This window comes from Panthera leo, chromosome B4, assembly GCF_018350215.1.
Source record: "Panthera leo isolate Ple1 chromosome B4, P.leo_Ple1_pat1.1, whole genome shotgun sequence".
In the NCBI taxonomy this organism is placed as follows: Eukaryota; Metazoa; Chordata; class Mammalia; order Carnivora; family Felidae; genus Panthera; species Panthera leo.
Window position 1 is genome coordinate 78,779,057 of NC_056685.1, and position 17,380 is coordinate 78,796,436.

At 48.1% G+C, this 17,380-nt stretch overlaps 1 protein-coding gene and 1 pseudogene across 1 annotated transcript; one reads left to right on the forward strand and one right to left on the reverse strand.

Moving 5' to 3' along the window:
• The first annotated feature begins 1,297 nt into the window (after positions 1–1,297).
• On the forward strand, positions 1,298–2,474 carry LOC122223580 (annotated as a pseudogene).
• A 3,992-nt stretch (positions 2,475–6,466) lies between these two features.
• Positions 6,467–16,265, reverse strand: LOC122223581 (keratin, type II cytoskeletal 2 oral-like). Its single transcript, XM_042944558.1, has 9 exons — positions 15,639–16,265; positions 13,868–14,088; positions 12,400–12,460; positions 11,614–11,709; positions 10,849–11,013; positions 10,614–10,739; positions 9,541–9,761; positions 7,420–7,454; positions 6,467–6,999 (listed from the first exon to the last, which is right to left on the reverse strand). The coding sequence occupies exons 1-9, from the start codon at positions 16,263–16,265 to the stop codon at positions 6,659–6,661; spliced, it is 1,893 nt and encodes a 630-aa protein (XP_042800492.1). The 3' UTR covers positions 6,467–6,658.
• Positions 16,266–17,380: the final 1,115 nt, after the last annotated feature.

Consider the following 17,380-nt stretch of genomic DNA (forward strand, 5'->3'; position numbering starts at 1 on the left):
GATAAAAAAAAAATCCAGAATGGTCAGACAAGGCAGAAGGTGGGCTGGGGAGACACATCAATCCCTGCGCCAGCCACAGCCCAGCTTTTCTGAATATTCCAGGCAAGGTTTACAACTAATCAGATGGCAGCAAGCCAGGGAAGCCAGGGAAGCCCACTCCCCTCCGAATCCCTGAAGAACTTTGTAATGACTTCTCTGGTATAAGGCGGACTGCCCACTGGAGGGCCCTTCACCTCCAGGGTCTTCAAGGATCTCAGCGTATTCTCCACTCTCCCCAGGAGAACTAGCTCTTACCTGAAGAGAGGCATCCTTCAAACCCCAGTCAAGCAGCCATCTGGCTGCTCCCTCAGCCTTTGCCTCAGGTCAGATTCCCCACCAGACAGACTCTGAGATGGAGATTGCAATCAATTCTGTAAAGGAGTTATTAAAGCAGGACTGGGAGTAGAGGGCCATTCACAACAGACCCCTCATCCCTACATGACTGACCCTGCTTGTTTCTCTCTTAGCCTCCCCACCCCACTCCATAATCCCATCTGCCACAGCAGACTTGATTTTGGAAGTGACTCCTCCCCATTTGGAACTTGGCCTCACGTTCCCACAATCCTGTTAGCCCCCTCTGGCCTCCCTCTGTCTGGGCCAGTTCTGTCTTCCTCACCCCACTTCCCCCACAGGACACTCATTCTGGCCCAATTATGACTGTTGCCCAGATTTTGGCCTCCTGAGTGGCTCGAGTGCTGTTGGAATCCTTGCCTCTGACAAGTAGATTAATAAGAAAACCAAAATGACTATCCAAAGAGAAAATGGACTGCACAAATAGACAATTCACAGAAAATGAAAATTAAATAGCTAATAAATGTATTCATAATGTTCAATCTCATTAGCAATTGAAGAAATGAAAATCAAACCAAGAAAATTGTCGAACACTAAAAATACTGCAGTGTTCATGCAGCTGGAGAAAAGAAAGTCTTACGCATTACCTGTAAAAGTACCAGTTGGCATACTCTTTCTGAACAGTAGTTTGACAATATAAATCATAATTTTAAAGTGGCCTAGCAACTCCACATCTAGGAAGTTATCTTAAAGAATGAATAGGACAAGTGTTCAGAGACACAGGTGTTCATTGCAGCGATGTTTATTATTGTGGAAAAAGTGGACGTAACATAGGCAACAAAATGTGCTATATCCACATAATGGAAATTGTGCACTCATTAGGAATGATAACCTCGGCCACTGTGACAGGAGGCAGGGCGTGGCTCCTGGAAGTCAGTCATGGGGCCTCGGTGCAGGGCAGCTGGGCAGGGCATGGAGGCCTCTGGGCCCGAGCGCAGGCACAGACTCACCAGCCTCAGACTCCAGGGAGGCTGACCAGCCGCTAGCCAGGGTGGAATGGAGGCTGCAGAAGTCTTGGAAGAAGAGAGCTTTGCACTGTCCACCTCTTCCGCCTCTGAAGCTGAATTTGCTGCTGTGGTTGGATCTATCAAGGACATTTTCATGGATGCAGAGTTCCAAGTACTGCAAAGAAATTTCATGGACAGATACTACCAGGAGTTTGGAGACATGGAAGAGAATAAACTCACCTACACACCCATCTTTAATGAATACCTCTCTTTGGTAGAAAAGTATATTGAAGAACTGCAGCTGACAGGGATTCTGGGATTCAACATGGCTGCTTTCACAGCAACATTAAAGCACCATAAAGATGAGATGGCTGATGACCTATTCGACATGCTGCTCACATTTACAGACTTTCTGACATTTAAATAGATATTTCTAGACTACAGAGCAGAAAAAGAAGGCTGAGGACTGGTCTTAAGCAGTGGCTTAATAGTGACTTCATTGTGCAAATCCTCTTCGGTGGCAACTTCCCAGAACAACCCCTAGCACTAGCTTCCACCTGTGGGTAATGGCGGCCTTCTGGACAACATGGGCCCAATAGGCCAGGGGAGGGTTCTGCTCCTGATGACTGGAGACTACACCCTGGAAAGACTGACTCTGTTCTGCAACTGTTTATTAATGTTAGGTATTGATGGGTCGAAAAGATAATTATCTGATGCTCCCAGGACTTCTCTTTTTCCTGAAATACTTTCTTCTATTCAATAACCCCTAGTACTCCTGCCAAAGTAGACACCTCTCTCAGGTGTTTCGGAGAGTCAGACTGCTCTGGGACAAACACTATGTCAAGCATTTCATCTAGAAGGCCCCTTCCCCCAGAATACATGTTCCTGTGACAACCAAGAGGAACAACATCATCATAAACTCTCCCTGTCTGCAATACCACAGGCAGGTTTTGCATAAATCTCCCCCTGCTCACAGTTCTTTCACTTGATTGAGAGTTTCAGTCCTTCAAACCCAGTGACCCACCTGTGTGGAGTTTTTTACTATTTAGGAATGCTTATCTATGGTGTTAAAACAGCTGGCCCTGTCTTCAGATTTCTGAAACTCCTATTTTCAGCCCACCATCATGGGAAAATTAGAACTAGTCTTGGCTATGGGAGTAAACTAAAACATGATGTCTTTTACCGAAAAGCTACATGTGAAAATCAACTCTTAGTCTTGGGTTTACAGTTCTTTTATCACTATCTTCTTCCAGTCTTGATGGAGTCCTACTGTGGCAAAAGAAGCCTTTTTTTAAAAATAAAAATCATTTTTGAAAAAAAACATTTTTATAGATGAATACTCACACTAATCTGGCAGATTTAATCTTAGAATTTCTTTAATTATCCAGTTAAAGATCTAAGTATTAAATGGTTGTACTTTTTTTTTTAAGTTTATTTATTGATTTTGAGAGAGAAGAAGAGAGACTCAGGAGGGGCAGGGAGAGAGGGAGAGAGAGAGAATCCCAAGCAGGCTCTGCACTGCCAGCACAGAGCTTGATGTGGGGTTCAAACTCATGAACCATGAGATCATGACCTGAGCCAAAACCAAGAGTTGGATGTTCAACCAACTGAGCCACCTAGGCTCCCCTAAATATTTGTACTTTTTAGTTGTTAGCACTATGAAGGCAAAAATACTTTCTTCACTGGAGTTACTATTTTACTGAATATCAGTGAATATATACTATAGTCTGGAAACAGACTAAAGTTATCCTTTTCTTATTGCATATTAAGTATTTATGCAGATTTGCTTAAAATCCTTTCTGTATAAATTACTTTGTTAGGTTTTGGGTTGGGGTTAGAATGAGTTTGGTAAAAATGTGATTCTCCAAGCTCTGCCCTTCCAGCTCTCTTCTTCTCCCTGCCAAAGTGGTATTCATTGGCCTAACTCAGTCTGAATAGGAAGGGATAGCAAAGAGCTTTAATGGTCTCTGTCTGGCTTAGGTTAGTAAAATGTTTGGTAGAATATTAATGACCAGAAAACATGTATGTCACACCTTTAGAAAGAAGGAAAAAATAGTAATTTAATTCCCAATGTGTACCTTTGGTTTTTTTTTTTTAAGTAAAAATAAGAAACTGCACTGAAAAAGAAAATCTCCATCTACATTGGTTGTTATGGTAAGATATTATTTGGTAAGTTTCTCCCCAGCTAGACTGTAAACTCTATGAGAGCAGAGACTGTATGTGTTCTCCACTCTATTCCTGAGCCTGGCACAGTGTCTGGAGAATGATAGGATCTCACTCTAGTGTCAACTCACTTAATGGATAAATTCCACAATAGATTAAGTGAAAAATCAGGTTACAAAGCAATATGTATTTTAAGGCCCTATTGTGTAAAAGATGATATATTTACATGTACCTATCCATATGTATGTGTGTGCGTGCATGTGCGTGCATACACATAGGAAAATGTCACAGGATTGTGGAATTATAGATGATCTCTCTTTTCCTTTTTTTTTTAACTTTGCTAAATTTTATGCATTTTTTGCTACAGATATGTGCTGTTTTTGTAATCTAGAAGAAGACCTTTAGAAGAAGAGGGAAAGAGTGGGGGATAAAGAATAAAAGATAAAAGATGGAGAATGAAGAAACAGTTGCCTCCAGGAGACAGATTGTTTAATCCTAAAGACGTAACTGGTAGGATTTCAAGCTTCAATTTGGAAAGGCTCCTGTCACCTCTCTGACCATTACATAAAGGTGAATACTACCTACTCTATATACCCTGGCTACCTTCAGAAGCAAAGAGCTGCCCCAGCTCTGTCTTCACATGGGAGATGGATTTGAGGGATTCTTCATGGCTCAGAAAGCTCAGAATTGCCAGCTTTCCATATTAGAGATATTCCATCCTCTCCAACCCTTAGCCTGGCCTCAGACATGGTGCCCTCACCTTGGAAGCTTCCCTGCTTCACTAGCACATGGTTTAGTTCCAGCCTGTGTCAAGAACATGAAACGTGATGCTAGCCCTAGAATTCTCCTGGGCTTTGGTCTGGACATCTGCCCTGTAACCTTGCCCCACCTCCATGTTGCCCAGACTCTCCTTCCCAGTACTGCTCCAGGCTTCTGCTCCAACATGCCTTGATTGACCCCCCACTCCCCGGATTCCAAGTATCCTGTAGTCTTTTGCCAACTCCCTCCATAGCCCCCTTGCAAGAGCTTATAAGAAGGTGCCAGGCTCTCACTCTCAACTTTCAGCTTCATCCTGCCTTGGAGTGGACCTATTCCGGGGTGGAGGGAAGTCTACTCTCATTACTCTCTTCATTCTTTCAGTTGACCCCCAAACTTTCACTGTGTGCCCCACACACAGTGATGCTTCTTGTAATGTCTCTAAAAAGCCAGTAAGAGCAGCAATACAGAATAGACTGTTCTACTTCCACAGTACCTAGAGCTATGCCAAGGGTATACGGGGAAGGAGCTAAAGAATCCAGCAGGCCTTGAAAGGATAGGCAAGGATTTATTACACTCTCAAGTGTAGGAACTTTAAAATTAGATTCCTCCAAGGCTTGAGACCAGGTCTGCTATATTTTGGAGATCAGATGGGGTAGAGTGTAGAAGATCAGATCAGACACAAGAACATGGAGGCCAGGTCCTGGTACTTTTCTTGGACCATCAGATAAGAGGTCATCTCTTATGTCCTCTCATATGAGGTGACCTCTCATTAGTCCAGCTCTGATCTGACTTTGGGAAGTGTGGGGAGATAATGTATGATCTACAGTGACTTACACATTTTACCATGCTCAAAGGCATGCTGATGGGATTGGATTTGGGAGTCGGGGAAGGAACAGAGACTCCACTGAAGTTCTCAGCTTCCTGGTTTCCTTCAGTGGCTGTCTCATTGCCCCTCTCCTCCCTGGGTTTAGGTTTCACCTTCCTGAGAACAGCTGGGAAATGCCAGTATAGAGCGAGTATGCATCTTCCTCAATCCTAATTTTTCATCCATGTGGAGAGAATTCCACTAGTGGCTCTACTACTCTCTCTCTCTCTTGCCTGATATGAGTTTGGAAGGAAGGTAGGGCATGCATAGCTTTGTCCCTCCATCTCTCAAGATCGGACTACCCAAAGCAAGCTTATGTTCTGCTCTCCTATGTCCCATGAGGGGTCTGAACCCATAGGAAGGCTACAATGACCCTATATTGTGTCTGCCCAGGTAGGAAATCTGGTCTAATCCTGAGGTCCTGTAAAGGAACCCCATCTCACCAGAGGTATAATCAGTATTCTCCAGTATCTGCTTTGCTGATAATAAAGGCAATATTGGCTCTCCATTTGCTCATTCCTTTCTCTTATTTTTTAATTGGCTCAGAACCTGGTCTGGGAAAAGAGGCTGTCATGCATTGACCTCTTCAGACTCTAGGAGCTGTGCTTGCAGAAAGAGAATTTGCTGTGTCTGGCCAGCATGGGATTTGGAGCAAAAGAGCCACAGTCCCAGGAGAATCTCTTCCCTTGATGAACTGCAAAACCCTCTTTTTCCAAGACTGGATCCCAGAGGCCTGCTCAGAGGCAGGAGGATGGATGCGAAGACCTCCATGGGAGTGGAGGGGTCTTCGCTTAAGCAACATAAATACTCTTGGGCAGACCTAGCACAAGAACCCAGCCAAATGGATAAAGGAGAAGCTAAAACTATTGAGCATCCCTTATACCTACCATAACTTCTGGAAGACCACCAACCACACCTAATTTCTCTCCTCTCTTGGACCTCAGTTTATTCTATGACTCCCTGAATGAAAGCCAAACACCAGAATGTGAAATACAGTGCAATTTATTGAGAAAAGAAAGTGCAACATAATCATCACCAGAGGATCCACAGCTGGGGGAATTAAGGGGACAGAGGCAAGGTCAGGACATGATGCCAATGTGAAGAAGGCACCCTGAGAACCAATAGTCTAGAGAACTTGACCATTCACCCTCTAGCACCCCCGCCTCCTCAGCGGGGCTGAAACATGCCTACTTCAGACCATCGATCGACTCCCAGTGAGAAAGGGAGATGGGCCAGTGTAGGAACAGGCCAGGCTGGAAAAGCCCACAGTGGTATGGGCTCAGGTATTGCTACCATCATCAGGAGCCATCACAGGATCATCTGGGGGCATCATCCTCTGGGACTAGCAGCTGGACCTTCCTCGCCTAGGAAAGGTCTTGGGGATGGAGGAGCCAGGAAGAAGTTCAGCCCCTTCTCCAGGGAACTTGAGGAAAAGCGAGGCTGAGGTTGGCATTTGTTGATGCCAAGCAAAGTAGGAGGTGCTGTGGCAGGCTGAGAGGGATGCAGGTGGGCCTGGACACATGACCCCAGAGGATCACTTGGAGCAGTGCTGGCTCGAGCTGGTGGTCTGGGAGAAGCGGATGCTGGTGCTGCCTCCACTGCCAGACTTATAGCTGCTGCCTCCTGAGGTCTGGATGCCACCAGAGGCGGAACCAATTCCACTCCGGCTCACAGAGCTGCTGCCTCCGCTGCTGAGCCTGCCCCCGCTGCTGCCACTCTGGTAGCCACCGCTGCTGCCACCACTGAGCCCTCCATAGCCACCACTGCTGCCTCTGCTGCTGCTGCCGCCTCTGTAGCCACCGCTGCTGCTGGCACTGACCCCTCCGTGGCTTCCAGCAGAGCCACTGCTGGTGCTGGTGACATTGCTGATCACCGCTGCAGAGAACAGGCACTCAATTCAGGCAAAAGCCTGGGTCTGCATCACAACTCTACCTTGCTTGGCTTGTGAATTGGAGGAAGGTGCTTAACTTCTCTGAGGCCTCAACTTGTAAATAAATGACAAGAGTGAGCCTGGCTCTCTGGCGTCCTTCCCCAAGAACAAGAGCCAGCAGCATCCACAGAAATTTCTGGTTCTCCAACCTAGGGAATTCCCCAAGACCATGGGCATTTTAGCTTTGGCCTTAGAGTTTCCCAACTTTTGTGAGGTGGGGAGTGTGTGGCCATGGCCCTAGCACTGTTTGGTGGCCTGGTCTCCTTGTATGGGTCAGCCTCTCCTGCTGTAGATCAGTCAGTGAGGGTGTCTCTGTGGCCACCCTTTTTGCAACCCAGGGAGAGAATTTTTGAAGGGCTACTTACAAATGCACACAGCACTCTGACACTCTCCAGACATCCTACAAAGGAAGAGAAAGAGATGTGGACTATTTCTGCAATGAGTCACTAGCCACAGAGCTGAGGGTTCATTACCTTGGGAGCCACGTTCCCCTATTTGCCCTACTAGAGGTCAAGTTCCCGGGGGAAGAAGGCTATTCCAAGTGTCTCTATGACCACATCTCCCCCAGGAAAAGGAGCTTGTGGGGCCAGGGGATGGGGTTGAGGTGCTCAGAAGCTTCACCAGCCATCCTCCATTTCTCCATCTGTCTGCCCTCTTTCCCTTAGTTTCCAGAGCATCTGTTCCAGGCAAAGTGCTCAACTACCCAGCCCCCAATTGGTTAGTCCTGTCTCACCACTCTTCCCCTACTGAGACCGTCTTTCTACCTCCCTCACCCAGCCCTGGTTTTCTTCTGGTTTTCCTCTCCCAAGAAGCCTTCTCCAGTGAGCCTTCCCGGGGTGGGGGTAGGGGTGGTGGTTCAAGGTAAGGTAAAATGTGAGAGGGGCTGACACTCAACACATGAGGAGCTTGAAAATGTCCTGCCCACACAGCCCATCTTTCTGTGCCTCATTCATGTTCATGGAGCAGGCACGTCCACACATCTGAGCAGACATAGAGTGTGTCTGCACCCCTTGCCAGTGTGGGCCCCCCTGTGGTCGACCACTCTGTCTTTATCCCACAATCCCCAATACACATAGCACCATCTTCACTCTCACACCTTTCATTGATTTATAAAAAAAAAAAAAAAAATCCACGGGGCGCCTGGGTGGCGCAGTCGGTTAAGCGTCCGACTTCAGCCAGGTCACGATCTCGCGGTCCGTGAGTTTGAGCCCCGCGTCAGGCTCTGGGCTGATGGCTCGGAGCCTGGAGCCTGTTTCCGATTCTGTGTCTCCCTCTCTCTCTGCCCCTCTCCCGTTCATGCTCTGTCTCTCTCTGTCCCAAAAATAAAAAAAAAAAAAAAAAATCCATAAACTTCCTTCTCACCCCTGAGTTCTGCTTCCTCCATCAGATTGGGAGCTGCCTGAGGACAGAGGTTCAACACAGGATGCACGGAGCAACTAGTCAGCGAAAGATCTCTCAATTCTTGACAATCCTTTGGCATTTGATATCCACTCCCTAAGCCCTTATCTGCTGCTTGATGCTGTGCTATTTTTCCAGAGTATGTGTGCATCGGCCACCTCCCCTGTGGACTCAGCCTCAGGGGTGGAAAGTTACAGGGCTCTCTCTACTGTGCTGTCCAATATGGTAACTACTAGTGACATGAAGCTAGTCACATTTCTTAAAATTAAATTAAGTATAAAACTCAGTTCCTCAGTTGCACTAACCATTAGTACTCAAGTGACTAATGGCTACTGTACTGGAGAGCACATAAAACATTTCTGTCATCTCAGGAAGTTCCAGGGGTACCTGGATGGCTCAGCTGATTAAGCATCCAACTTTGGCTTAGGTCATGATCCCACAGTTAGTGAGTTTGGGCCTCACATTGGGGTCTCTGCTGTCAGTATAAAGCCTGCTTCGGATCCTCTGTCCTCCTCTCTCTCTGCCCCTCCCCACCTCAAAAATAAATAAACATTTAAAAAAAAGTTCCAGTGGACATCACTATAACCTTTGTCATAACCCCAAAGCACTTTTCCGTACTCATTGCTCATAAGAATGACCAACATGGGCGCCTGGGTGGCGCAGTCGGTTAAGCGTCCGACTTCAGCCAGGTCACGATCTCGCGCTCCGTGAGTTCGAGCCCCGTGTCAGGCTCTGGGCTGATGGCTCGGAGCCTGGAGCCTGTTTCCGATTCTGTGTCTCCCTCTCTCTCTGCCCCTCCCCCGTTCATGCTCTGTCTCTCTCTGTCCCAAAAATAAAAAAAAAATAAAAAAAAAAAAGAATGACCAACAGAGCTGTGTAATACATATATCCACGGTAAATAGGAGAATTGGATGATCTTGATTGACAAAAAAAAAAAATGGGGGGCACTTGAATCCTAAATTCTGTTGCTCAGGAGGTTCCTTACCCCTTGTCTGAGTTGTCCTCTCCAATCATCTTGCTCTCTTTCTTCATTATCAAAGGTCACTCTAAAATCCTATCTGTAGAATGCTGGCCCCACAGCCCCTCACCTGCATTCCTCGCCCTCCAGCAGCTTGCGGTAGGTGGCGATCTCCATGTCCAGGGCCAGCTTCACGTTCATCAACTCCTGGTAGTCCCGCAGCAGCCGGGCCAGGTCATCTTTGGCCTTCTGTAAGGCAGCCTGAAGCTCTTGGAGCTTTGCATTGGCGTCCTTGAGGGCCAGCTCCCCACGCTGCTCAGCTTCAGCTATGGCCACCTGCAGGTTGGCGTTCTGGGCCAGGAGGAGGTAGGAGACTAATTAGCATAGTGATCAAGAAACAGCTGATTTTTCCTGAAAGTTCTTTTCTCCATTCAGCATCCCTCCATCCCTTACCACAATGGCACATGCCCAGAAAACAGAAGTCCATTTTACAATTGGTCTATTTATCTATGGCCCACTGAAACTAACTCCTGTCTCATCAAGAAAAGGAACACTGGGGCACCTGGGTGGCTCAGTCGGTTAAGTGTCCGACTTCAGCTCAGGTCATGATCTCACAGTTTGTGAGTTCAAGCCCCGCATCAGGGTCTGTGCTGACAGCTCGGAACCTGGAGCCTGCTTCAGATTCTGTGCCTCCTTCTCTCTCTCTGTCCCTCCCCCCACTTGTGTTCTGTCTCTGTCTCTCAAAAAAAAATAAATGTAAAAAAAAATTTTTTTAAAGAAAAAGAACACTGATTCGCTGGTAAAGGCAGTAGTGGTAACTGGTAACTGGTTTTTTACAAGACTGTTGAATACTCCCCTGCCTAATCAGTTTATTCCAGTGACACAAATTAGCCATTGAGGTAATGTGAAGTTCATGACAAATAGTTCACAGAAGGTAGATCCTACTGAGAACGGAGTGTTTAAGGCCCTCCCTACAATTGCAAGATTTGCTGGGAAAGCCAGCAGGAGCAACCATCTCTCCTTAGGGAACTTGAAAGATTTCCGAGGGAATCTCAGGGAGAATGGAGTCTCCCAGAGACTGCTATCCCACATGTGACACCATGGAAGGACAGAGAAAGCGTGTGGCAGAGGCACAATTGTTGCTCTTCTTTCTCCCCATGGCCCAGAAGACCTCCAGGATCTCTCCGATAGGACCAGACCCACCTGCTTCTTAACATTCTCGATCTCGGCCCGCAGCCTCTGGATCATCCTGTTGAGCTCCATGATCTCACTCTTAGTGTTCTTGAGGTCATCTCCATGCCTGCCGGCCGTGGTCTGCAGCTCCCCAAGCTGACAGAGGGGAAACCAATCAACATAGCTTCACAAAGTGTTAGAATATTCTTGATAAAGGTCAGCGGGACCTAAACCTAGAGTATGCAGGCAAGGAGAGGGCTCCCACCTTGGTCTGGTACAGAGCCTCAGCCTCTGCCTTGCTCCTCTGGGCAATTTCCTCATACTGGGCCTTGACCTCGGCGATGATGCTGTCCAGGTCCAGGCAGCGGTTGTTGTCCATGGACAGGACTACGGACGTGTCACTGACATGACTCTGCATCTGAGACAGCTCCTATAGGGAATACGGATGGTCATTCTCACCATCCCTTGGCCCCAGGAGATGCTGGGAATGAATAAGTCCAAGAATCTTCTACCAGCAGAGGTATCCCAAAAATGGGGCCAGGAATGGAACAGTCAGAAAAATAAGCTTGCATTTCAGGCCTGGCTACTGCCTAAAAGATGCCAGGCAACAAAGTTAAAGAAAAAAAGTAAATGTGCAAATAGAATAAGGTTGTCAGCCTGAGAGTATCAGTCAGTGAGTTCAACTGTGTGGGTTTCCAGGGGACTGGAGTAGGGAGGAGTGCTCTGAAGGAACTAGCTGTGATACTGGCATAGGAGCCAGAGGGAAGGTGTAGAACAAAAAGGGCTGAGGACAGAAGGAAAACAAAGAAGTCAGAGAGGGACCCTGGCCTTGAGGCCCAGGTCAATGCAGGCTGGGTAAGCTAAGTTAGCATTTCCCAGGTGGGGTGTAGCTGAGTTCCGAGCTCTGTTGCTGGTTTTGTGAGTGTTTTGCCCCTTAACTATCCCCTAAAGTCTTGCTTGGGAAGCATGTCAGAGAAGATGCAGACAGGAAGGCTCTGGAGCTCAGCAAACCAAGAAATCAAGGAATCACCATCTCATAGAAGGTCCTCAGGAAGTTCAGTTCATCTGTCAGGCTGTCCACCTTGGCCTGTAGCTCCACCTTGTTCATGTACGCAGCATCCACATCCTGCGAGGTGTGGAGACGGGCAGTCAGACACCCAAAAGAATGACCCGCAGCCCCCTTACCACCCACAGCTCTTTCCTAAGCCTTTGTCCCTCCTCTTGTCCCTCCCCTGTCCTCCCCCTAATTTCCACTTCTCACCTTCCCTCTTAATAGAAAATCAAAGTGGTTTTCTTCCCTTTAGTTGCTTTGACCAACCAAACCCTGATGCTTTAACAAAATATAAACCATATTAGCCAGGCATGGAGTATGGGTAGATAAATCACATTTATCTAACATGTGACTTTGGAGGTTTGGTACCAGGTAACCAGCCTTCTGAATAGAAAGGAGGATATTCTATTCTTCTCACTACTTCATCTTTACAATCAAGTCAGCTGTAAGTATTGGCTGATTGTTCTTATTAATACCATCCAGGGTACCCTGTAGGCTGCAAACCTTGATTAATGCTACACATAAATCCTTCATTATTTGTTCGCATTACTGATCAGTTCATTAGTCACAGTGACATTGTAAGGCGTCTTTCCTCACCAATAACGTATTTAGAGCTGCTTCCTTCGTTTCCAAAACTGTCAGGAAAAATATAAACCCCACACCCAGCATAGGGTCACTGTGCCCCAGAGCTGCTGGCTCTGCCTTGACTCCATGGGGGTGGTGCCCAGAAATAGAGCCTTGATCTGTTCCTCCCCACTTGCTCACCTTCTTAAGCCCCACAAACTCATTCTCAGCCGCATTCCGCTTGTTGATCTCATCTTCATATCTGGGACAGAAAGAAGCACATATTTGGACAGTGACATTCCAGAAATAAAAATAAAAAAAAATTGAGGATCCCAAGCACTCATCCAGAATCTTCTCACCAGGGGACAGGACCAGCTTCATGGGCGTGTGACCTGCGCAGTTACACAGGTCCCTGGGTTCAGAAAGTCCTAACAGTTTAATGTTCTGCTGGCACCAACCCGATTTTTTAACAAGGGCCCTGCATTTTCGTTGTGCACTGAGCCCCTAGAATTACATAACCCATCCTGCTTGGAGACCTTTCAAAGCTCAGACCACTGCCTCGTCCTCCTCCCTCCAAGCCCAGGTAACAGGCTGAAGTGTGGGGAGATGGGAGGGGGAGGAGGGGAGGAGGGGAGGCGGGGAGGAGGGGCCAGGGGCGTGACTTCTTGTCTAGCTGTAACAAAGGTCACAAAGCGCCATGTGTGTACATGAGACCCAGAGAGGTATTTGCTCAGACTGGGTGCTTCTGCCTCTGCCCTCTCTGTTTCTGTTTCCATTAAGAGTTGCTTCTTACAGGAATTTGGGTTAAGAATGAACTCATGTCTCCTGAATGCACCAGGGTTATGAGATTCCTGCTCGTTAATGACTAAAACCTCCCCCAAAGGGTCTGGATCTCATGAAGACTGAAAATGGAATGATTCCAGGAGAAAAGGTTTCTGGGCAACGTCAATCTGAGTTGCCACTGGATTCCCAGAACTCAGCACTGAGCCCAGCACAGAGCGGTGCCTGCCAGATTTGTGCAGTTGACCCAAGATGGGGCTTCCCCGAAACGGGTGTACCCACCCCTGTGGGTCCTGACCCCACGGATATCTGGAGCTCCCTCCTCACCTCACAGACCTCAGAGGGTATCAACTACAACCCCAAACATGCAGGACAAGGTCGACTGAAGCTACAGAAACAGAGTACTAGACTGGACACATTGAAAGAGTGTCTTACAAAGTGTGTCCCTAGACCATCAGCCAGGTGGTCTCCCCCGTGGGAACCATGGGGCACTAGACTCCTGGGACCTGCCCCACACCTACTGATTCACAATATCTAGGTCTGGAGCACAGGAATATGTGTTTCTGACAAGATTCCAAGGTGATTCCCATGTACAGTAAGTGTGGAGGGCTCTTCATCCCAAAACGTTTTTGATTCTGGGAAGATTCTCTCATCCACCTAAGTTAGTGTAGGAGGGGCCTGCCCAGAGCCTGAGAAATGTGTCAGAATCAGCCACCTAGAAGTCTCAGTTCCCACCCTCTGACCCCTTCTGCTTGGTCATGCCTCACTCAATAAGTCCATCCAAGAGTATTGACTGAAGGTGCAGTCAGGGACAGTTAAAATCTCAAACCGGGGCTACACCTCCCTGCTAATCCCCTGGAAGGCGGAACTCCCCAGTTGGGGCCCTCACTTCTTTTTGAAGTCCTCCACGAGGTCCTGCATGTTCTTCAGCTCTCCTTCCAAGTTCCCCCTCTCCCCCAGAACCAAATCCAACTGCCTGCGTAGAAAACTGATGTAGGATTCAAGGAGAGGCTCCAGGTTGTTGGGGCCTGAGCCAGTGCCTGTGGTCTGCTGCTGGAGCAGGTTCCACTTGGTCTCCAGGACCTTGTTCTGCTGCTCCAGGAACCGCACCTGCATCAGGTGAGAAAGACAAGGAGTCAGCCTCCTGAGTTGGGCAAGTGGGGCCACGCAGCCCGAAGAGTAGAAAATGAACCCAGTTCTCCAATCAGCGATAGCCTCTGTTGTGTTGTGTTTTGTTTTTAACTTGGAAGAGTGAGAATTTAGACGAGGGAGAGCTAGAATATGTTTATACCTAGTATCTTCACTTATTCTATTTCAGTTAATCCTCACAACCACCTATAAAGGAGGTGTTACTATATCCCCTCTGTAGACAAGGAAACAGAGTCTCAAACAGTTTAACTTGCCCAAAGTGATGTGGCTACTACGTGACAAAGCTAAGGGTCACACTCAGCACTACCTTATTCTACTAGGATCCTTTGGAACACCTCTACAGGAGGCCAGCATGAAGTTATTTATAATTGTTTTTCAAGTGAACATTTTACCTCCCTACAGGCAGTGAAAATAGTCAACAAGGTCTAACTTTTCCTAAATTGTGCCATATTGTCCCTAATTGTTTCCCCTTCCAGTTACTCAGCTTACAGATGACTTGAGTTTCACTTCACACTCCCGGTTCATTCCCCCAAACCCAGCACACCCTTCCCTGCCCCAGCATAGACAGCTCGAATCAAGAAGGTGAGCCTGGGTGGCTCAGCTGGTTGGGCATCTGACTTCAGCTCAGGTCATGATCTTGCAGCTCATGAGTTCAAGCCCCACGTCGGGCTCTGTGCTGACAGTTCAGAGCCTGGGGCCTGCTTTGGATTCTGTGTCTCTCTCTTTCTCTGCCATGCTCCTGCTCATGCTCTGACTCTCTTTCGCTCTCAAAAATAAATAAACATTTAAGAAAAAAAAAATTTTTTTAAAGGTGAGTCAGTTGCTGAGACCCACCACTAAGAGATAGTTCCACAGTTCTTAGTATTGCAAGTTTGAGTTCCAGCTCAATTCCAGTTCAATTATCCAGAAGTTGCTTTGCAAGAGAAATTGAATGTTAGCTATAATAAGCTCATGGCTAATGCCCCAGTCTTAAAAGGGAGAATGAGCATGTTTGGACCCTCACTTCATTTTCCCTAGTCCTATCCCTAGAAGGAAATTGGGAACTGGATTCCCTTTCCTTCCCCTGTTTCACAGCTAGGAAAACGGGGTCCGAAGAGCAAAAGAGTCATGTTCGCTGTCCTAAAGGGCCCCAGGCAGAACCAGGACAAGAAGCCAATACCTCAGGGGCGCCCGGGTGGCTCAGTTGGTTAAGAGTCCGACTTCAGCTCAGGTCATGATCTCACAGTTCATGAGTTCGAGCCCTGCATCAGGCTCTGTGCTGACAGCTCAGAGCCTGGAGCCTGCTTCAGATTCTGTGTCTCCCTCTCTCTGCCCTTCCCCTGCTCATTCTCTCTCTCTCTCTCTCTCTCTCTCTCTCTCTCTCTCAAAAATAAATAAAACATTTAAAAAATTAAAAAAAAGAAGAAGAAGCCAATACCTCGCCTATGAGCCTGGCAGATCCTACTGGCATCTTTGTATACCAATCCCTGGCAGCCAAAACCATCCACGCCACCTTTGAGCTTTGCCCTCACCTTGTCGATGAAGGAAGCGAACTTGTTGTTGAGGGTCTTGATCTGCTCCTTCTCCTGGGTCTTTACTTGCCCAATCTGGGGGTCGATCTCCACATTGAGGGGCTGCAGGAGGCTCTGGTTCACAGTCACTTCCTGGATTCCCCCAGGTAAGCCACCAGGACCAAAGGCACTGGGCCCACCAAAGCCACCAGGCCCACCAAAGCCACCAGGCCCACCAAAGCCACCAGCCCCTCCAAAACCACCAGCTCCACCAAGGCCACCAACCCCTCCAAAGCCACCAGCCCCTCCAAAGCCACCTCCCATTCCTCTGCCACCACCAAAGCCACCACCAAAGCCACCTCCATAGCCACCCCCAAAGCCACTGCCACAGCTGCTACGCCCTCCCCCAAAGCCACCAGCCCGGGAGCCACCGGCCACACTGATGGAGATGCTCTTGTTGCCACCCAGGCTGTAGAGGCTGCGACTGCCAAAGCCACCCGCCCCACCCCGGAACCCGCAGGCCCCTCTGCTGGCTCCCCCCGAGCGGGCCACACAGCTCATCCTGCTGCTTCCTGAGACCACGGCAGAGCGACCCGAGAAGCCCTGGCTGCCGCCACTGAAGGACTTCTTGCAGACTTGTCTGTTCATGGTTAGAGAGCTTGGAGGTCAGCTAGCAATCCCTTAGCAAGAGCCTAGAGGGATGAAGGCAGAGGATGGGGACAGAGAAGAGGCTGGCCTTTATATACTGAGGAGTTAGGCTTGGCACAAGGAAAGGCAAGCAATTAGCTGAGAGTCATCTTGGGTTTGGTTTGCCTCCCAGGCAATAAGTTGCTTCTAGATTTGCAACACACCTCAAAACTAATCCTCTGGACCAAAATGACTTTGCTTTTTTAGCTTAATCACCCAAACTTGCCACAGCTGACAAAAGACAGGAGCTCTGCTCCCTCCCTTCCTGTGATCTTCTCAGGGGGCCTAGGGAACTCAGACAGCACCTGACCTAGCAGGATGAATTGGATTTTGACACCAGGGAATTAGGAGCCACTGAGTTCCATGACACAGGGGTAAGGACCAGACAACCTCTTCCATATGGGCTGAGTCCCTCCCTGTAATGCCAGAGCGTCACAGCCCCAGTGACATGTCGTCTGTGCCCACCTCTTCAGAGAAATATCCAGAGGAGGGCTTGGAGTGGGGGGAGTGGGGAGAAGAGGTGCACTGATCCCACAGAGTCCACTCTGGCACCACTTCAGTCAAACGCATCCATTTAAGCCAGCCTGTCATTTGAGATGAGCAGTGCTGCTCATGGCAAACAAAACAAAGATAAAATGACCCATGGGAAAAGTGAGGGTCATATTTGAAGCAAACAAGTATAAGGCTTGGGAAGAGGACAAAGACAGGCGCAGGGAGGAGCCTCAGACCAAGCCCCTCCACCACCACCCTTGACCCACAGCAGGTGATTTCCAGATCCAGAAGCAAGAGAGGACAGAAAGTGGGGACCCTCCAGCTGGTGGGTGGAATAGTTTGAAAGATCCCATTCATCTCAGGATGAGAGTGTGTGCTGCGTCAGTCCTGGTGGCCTTAGGATCTCCTACTCCTCCACCACCTGGTCTGGGTTAGATACCCTTCCCTGTTTTCCCACCATACCCTGTACTTTTCCCCCATGTCTTAAAGTAAACTTATATGTTTACTTGTCAGTACCCCTGTAGGCCCTGAGCTCATCAACGGAAGGGATTGAGTCCTACTCATTCTGAATCGCCAGCTTCTTG

Coding starts and splice junctions, on each gene's coding strand:
- LOC122223581 (XM_042944558.1), bottom strand. CDS start 16,265: ATGAACAGACAAGTCTGCAAGAAGTCCTTCAGTGGCGGCAGCCAGGGC. Junction 10,740..10,848: donor AGGCTCTGTACCAGACCAAG/GTGGGAGCCCTC, acceptor CCCCTCTGTCAG/CTTGGGGAGCTGCAGACCAC. Junction 7,455..9,540: donor CTGGAGGGCGAGGAATGCAG/GTGAGGGGCTGT, acceptor CTTCCTTTGTAG/GATGTCTGGAGAGTGTCAGA.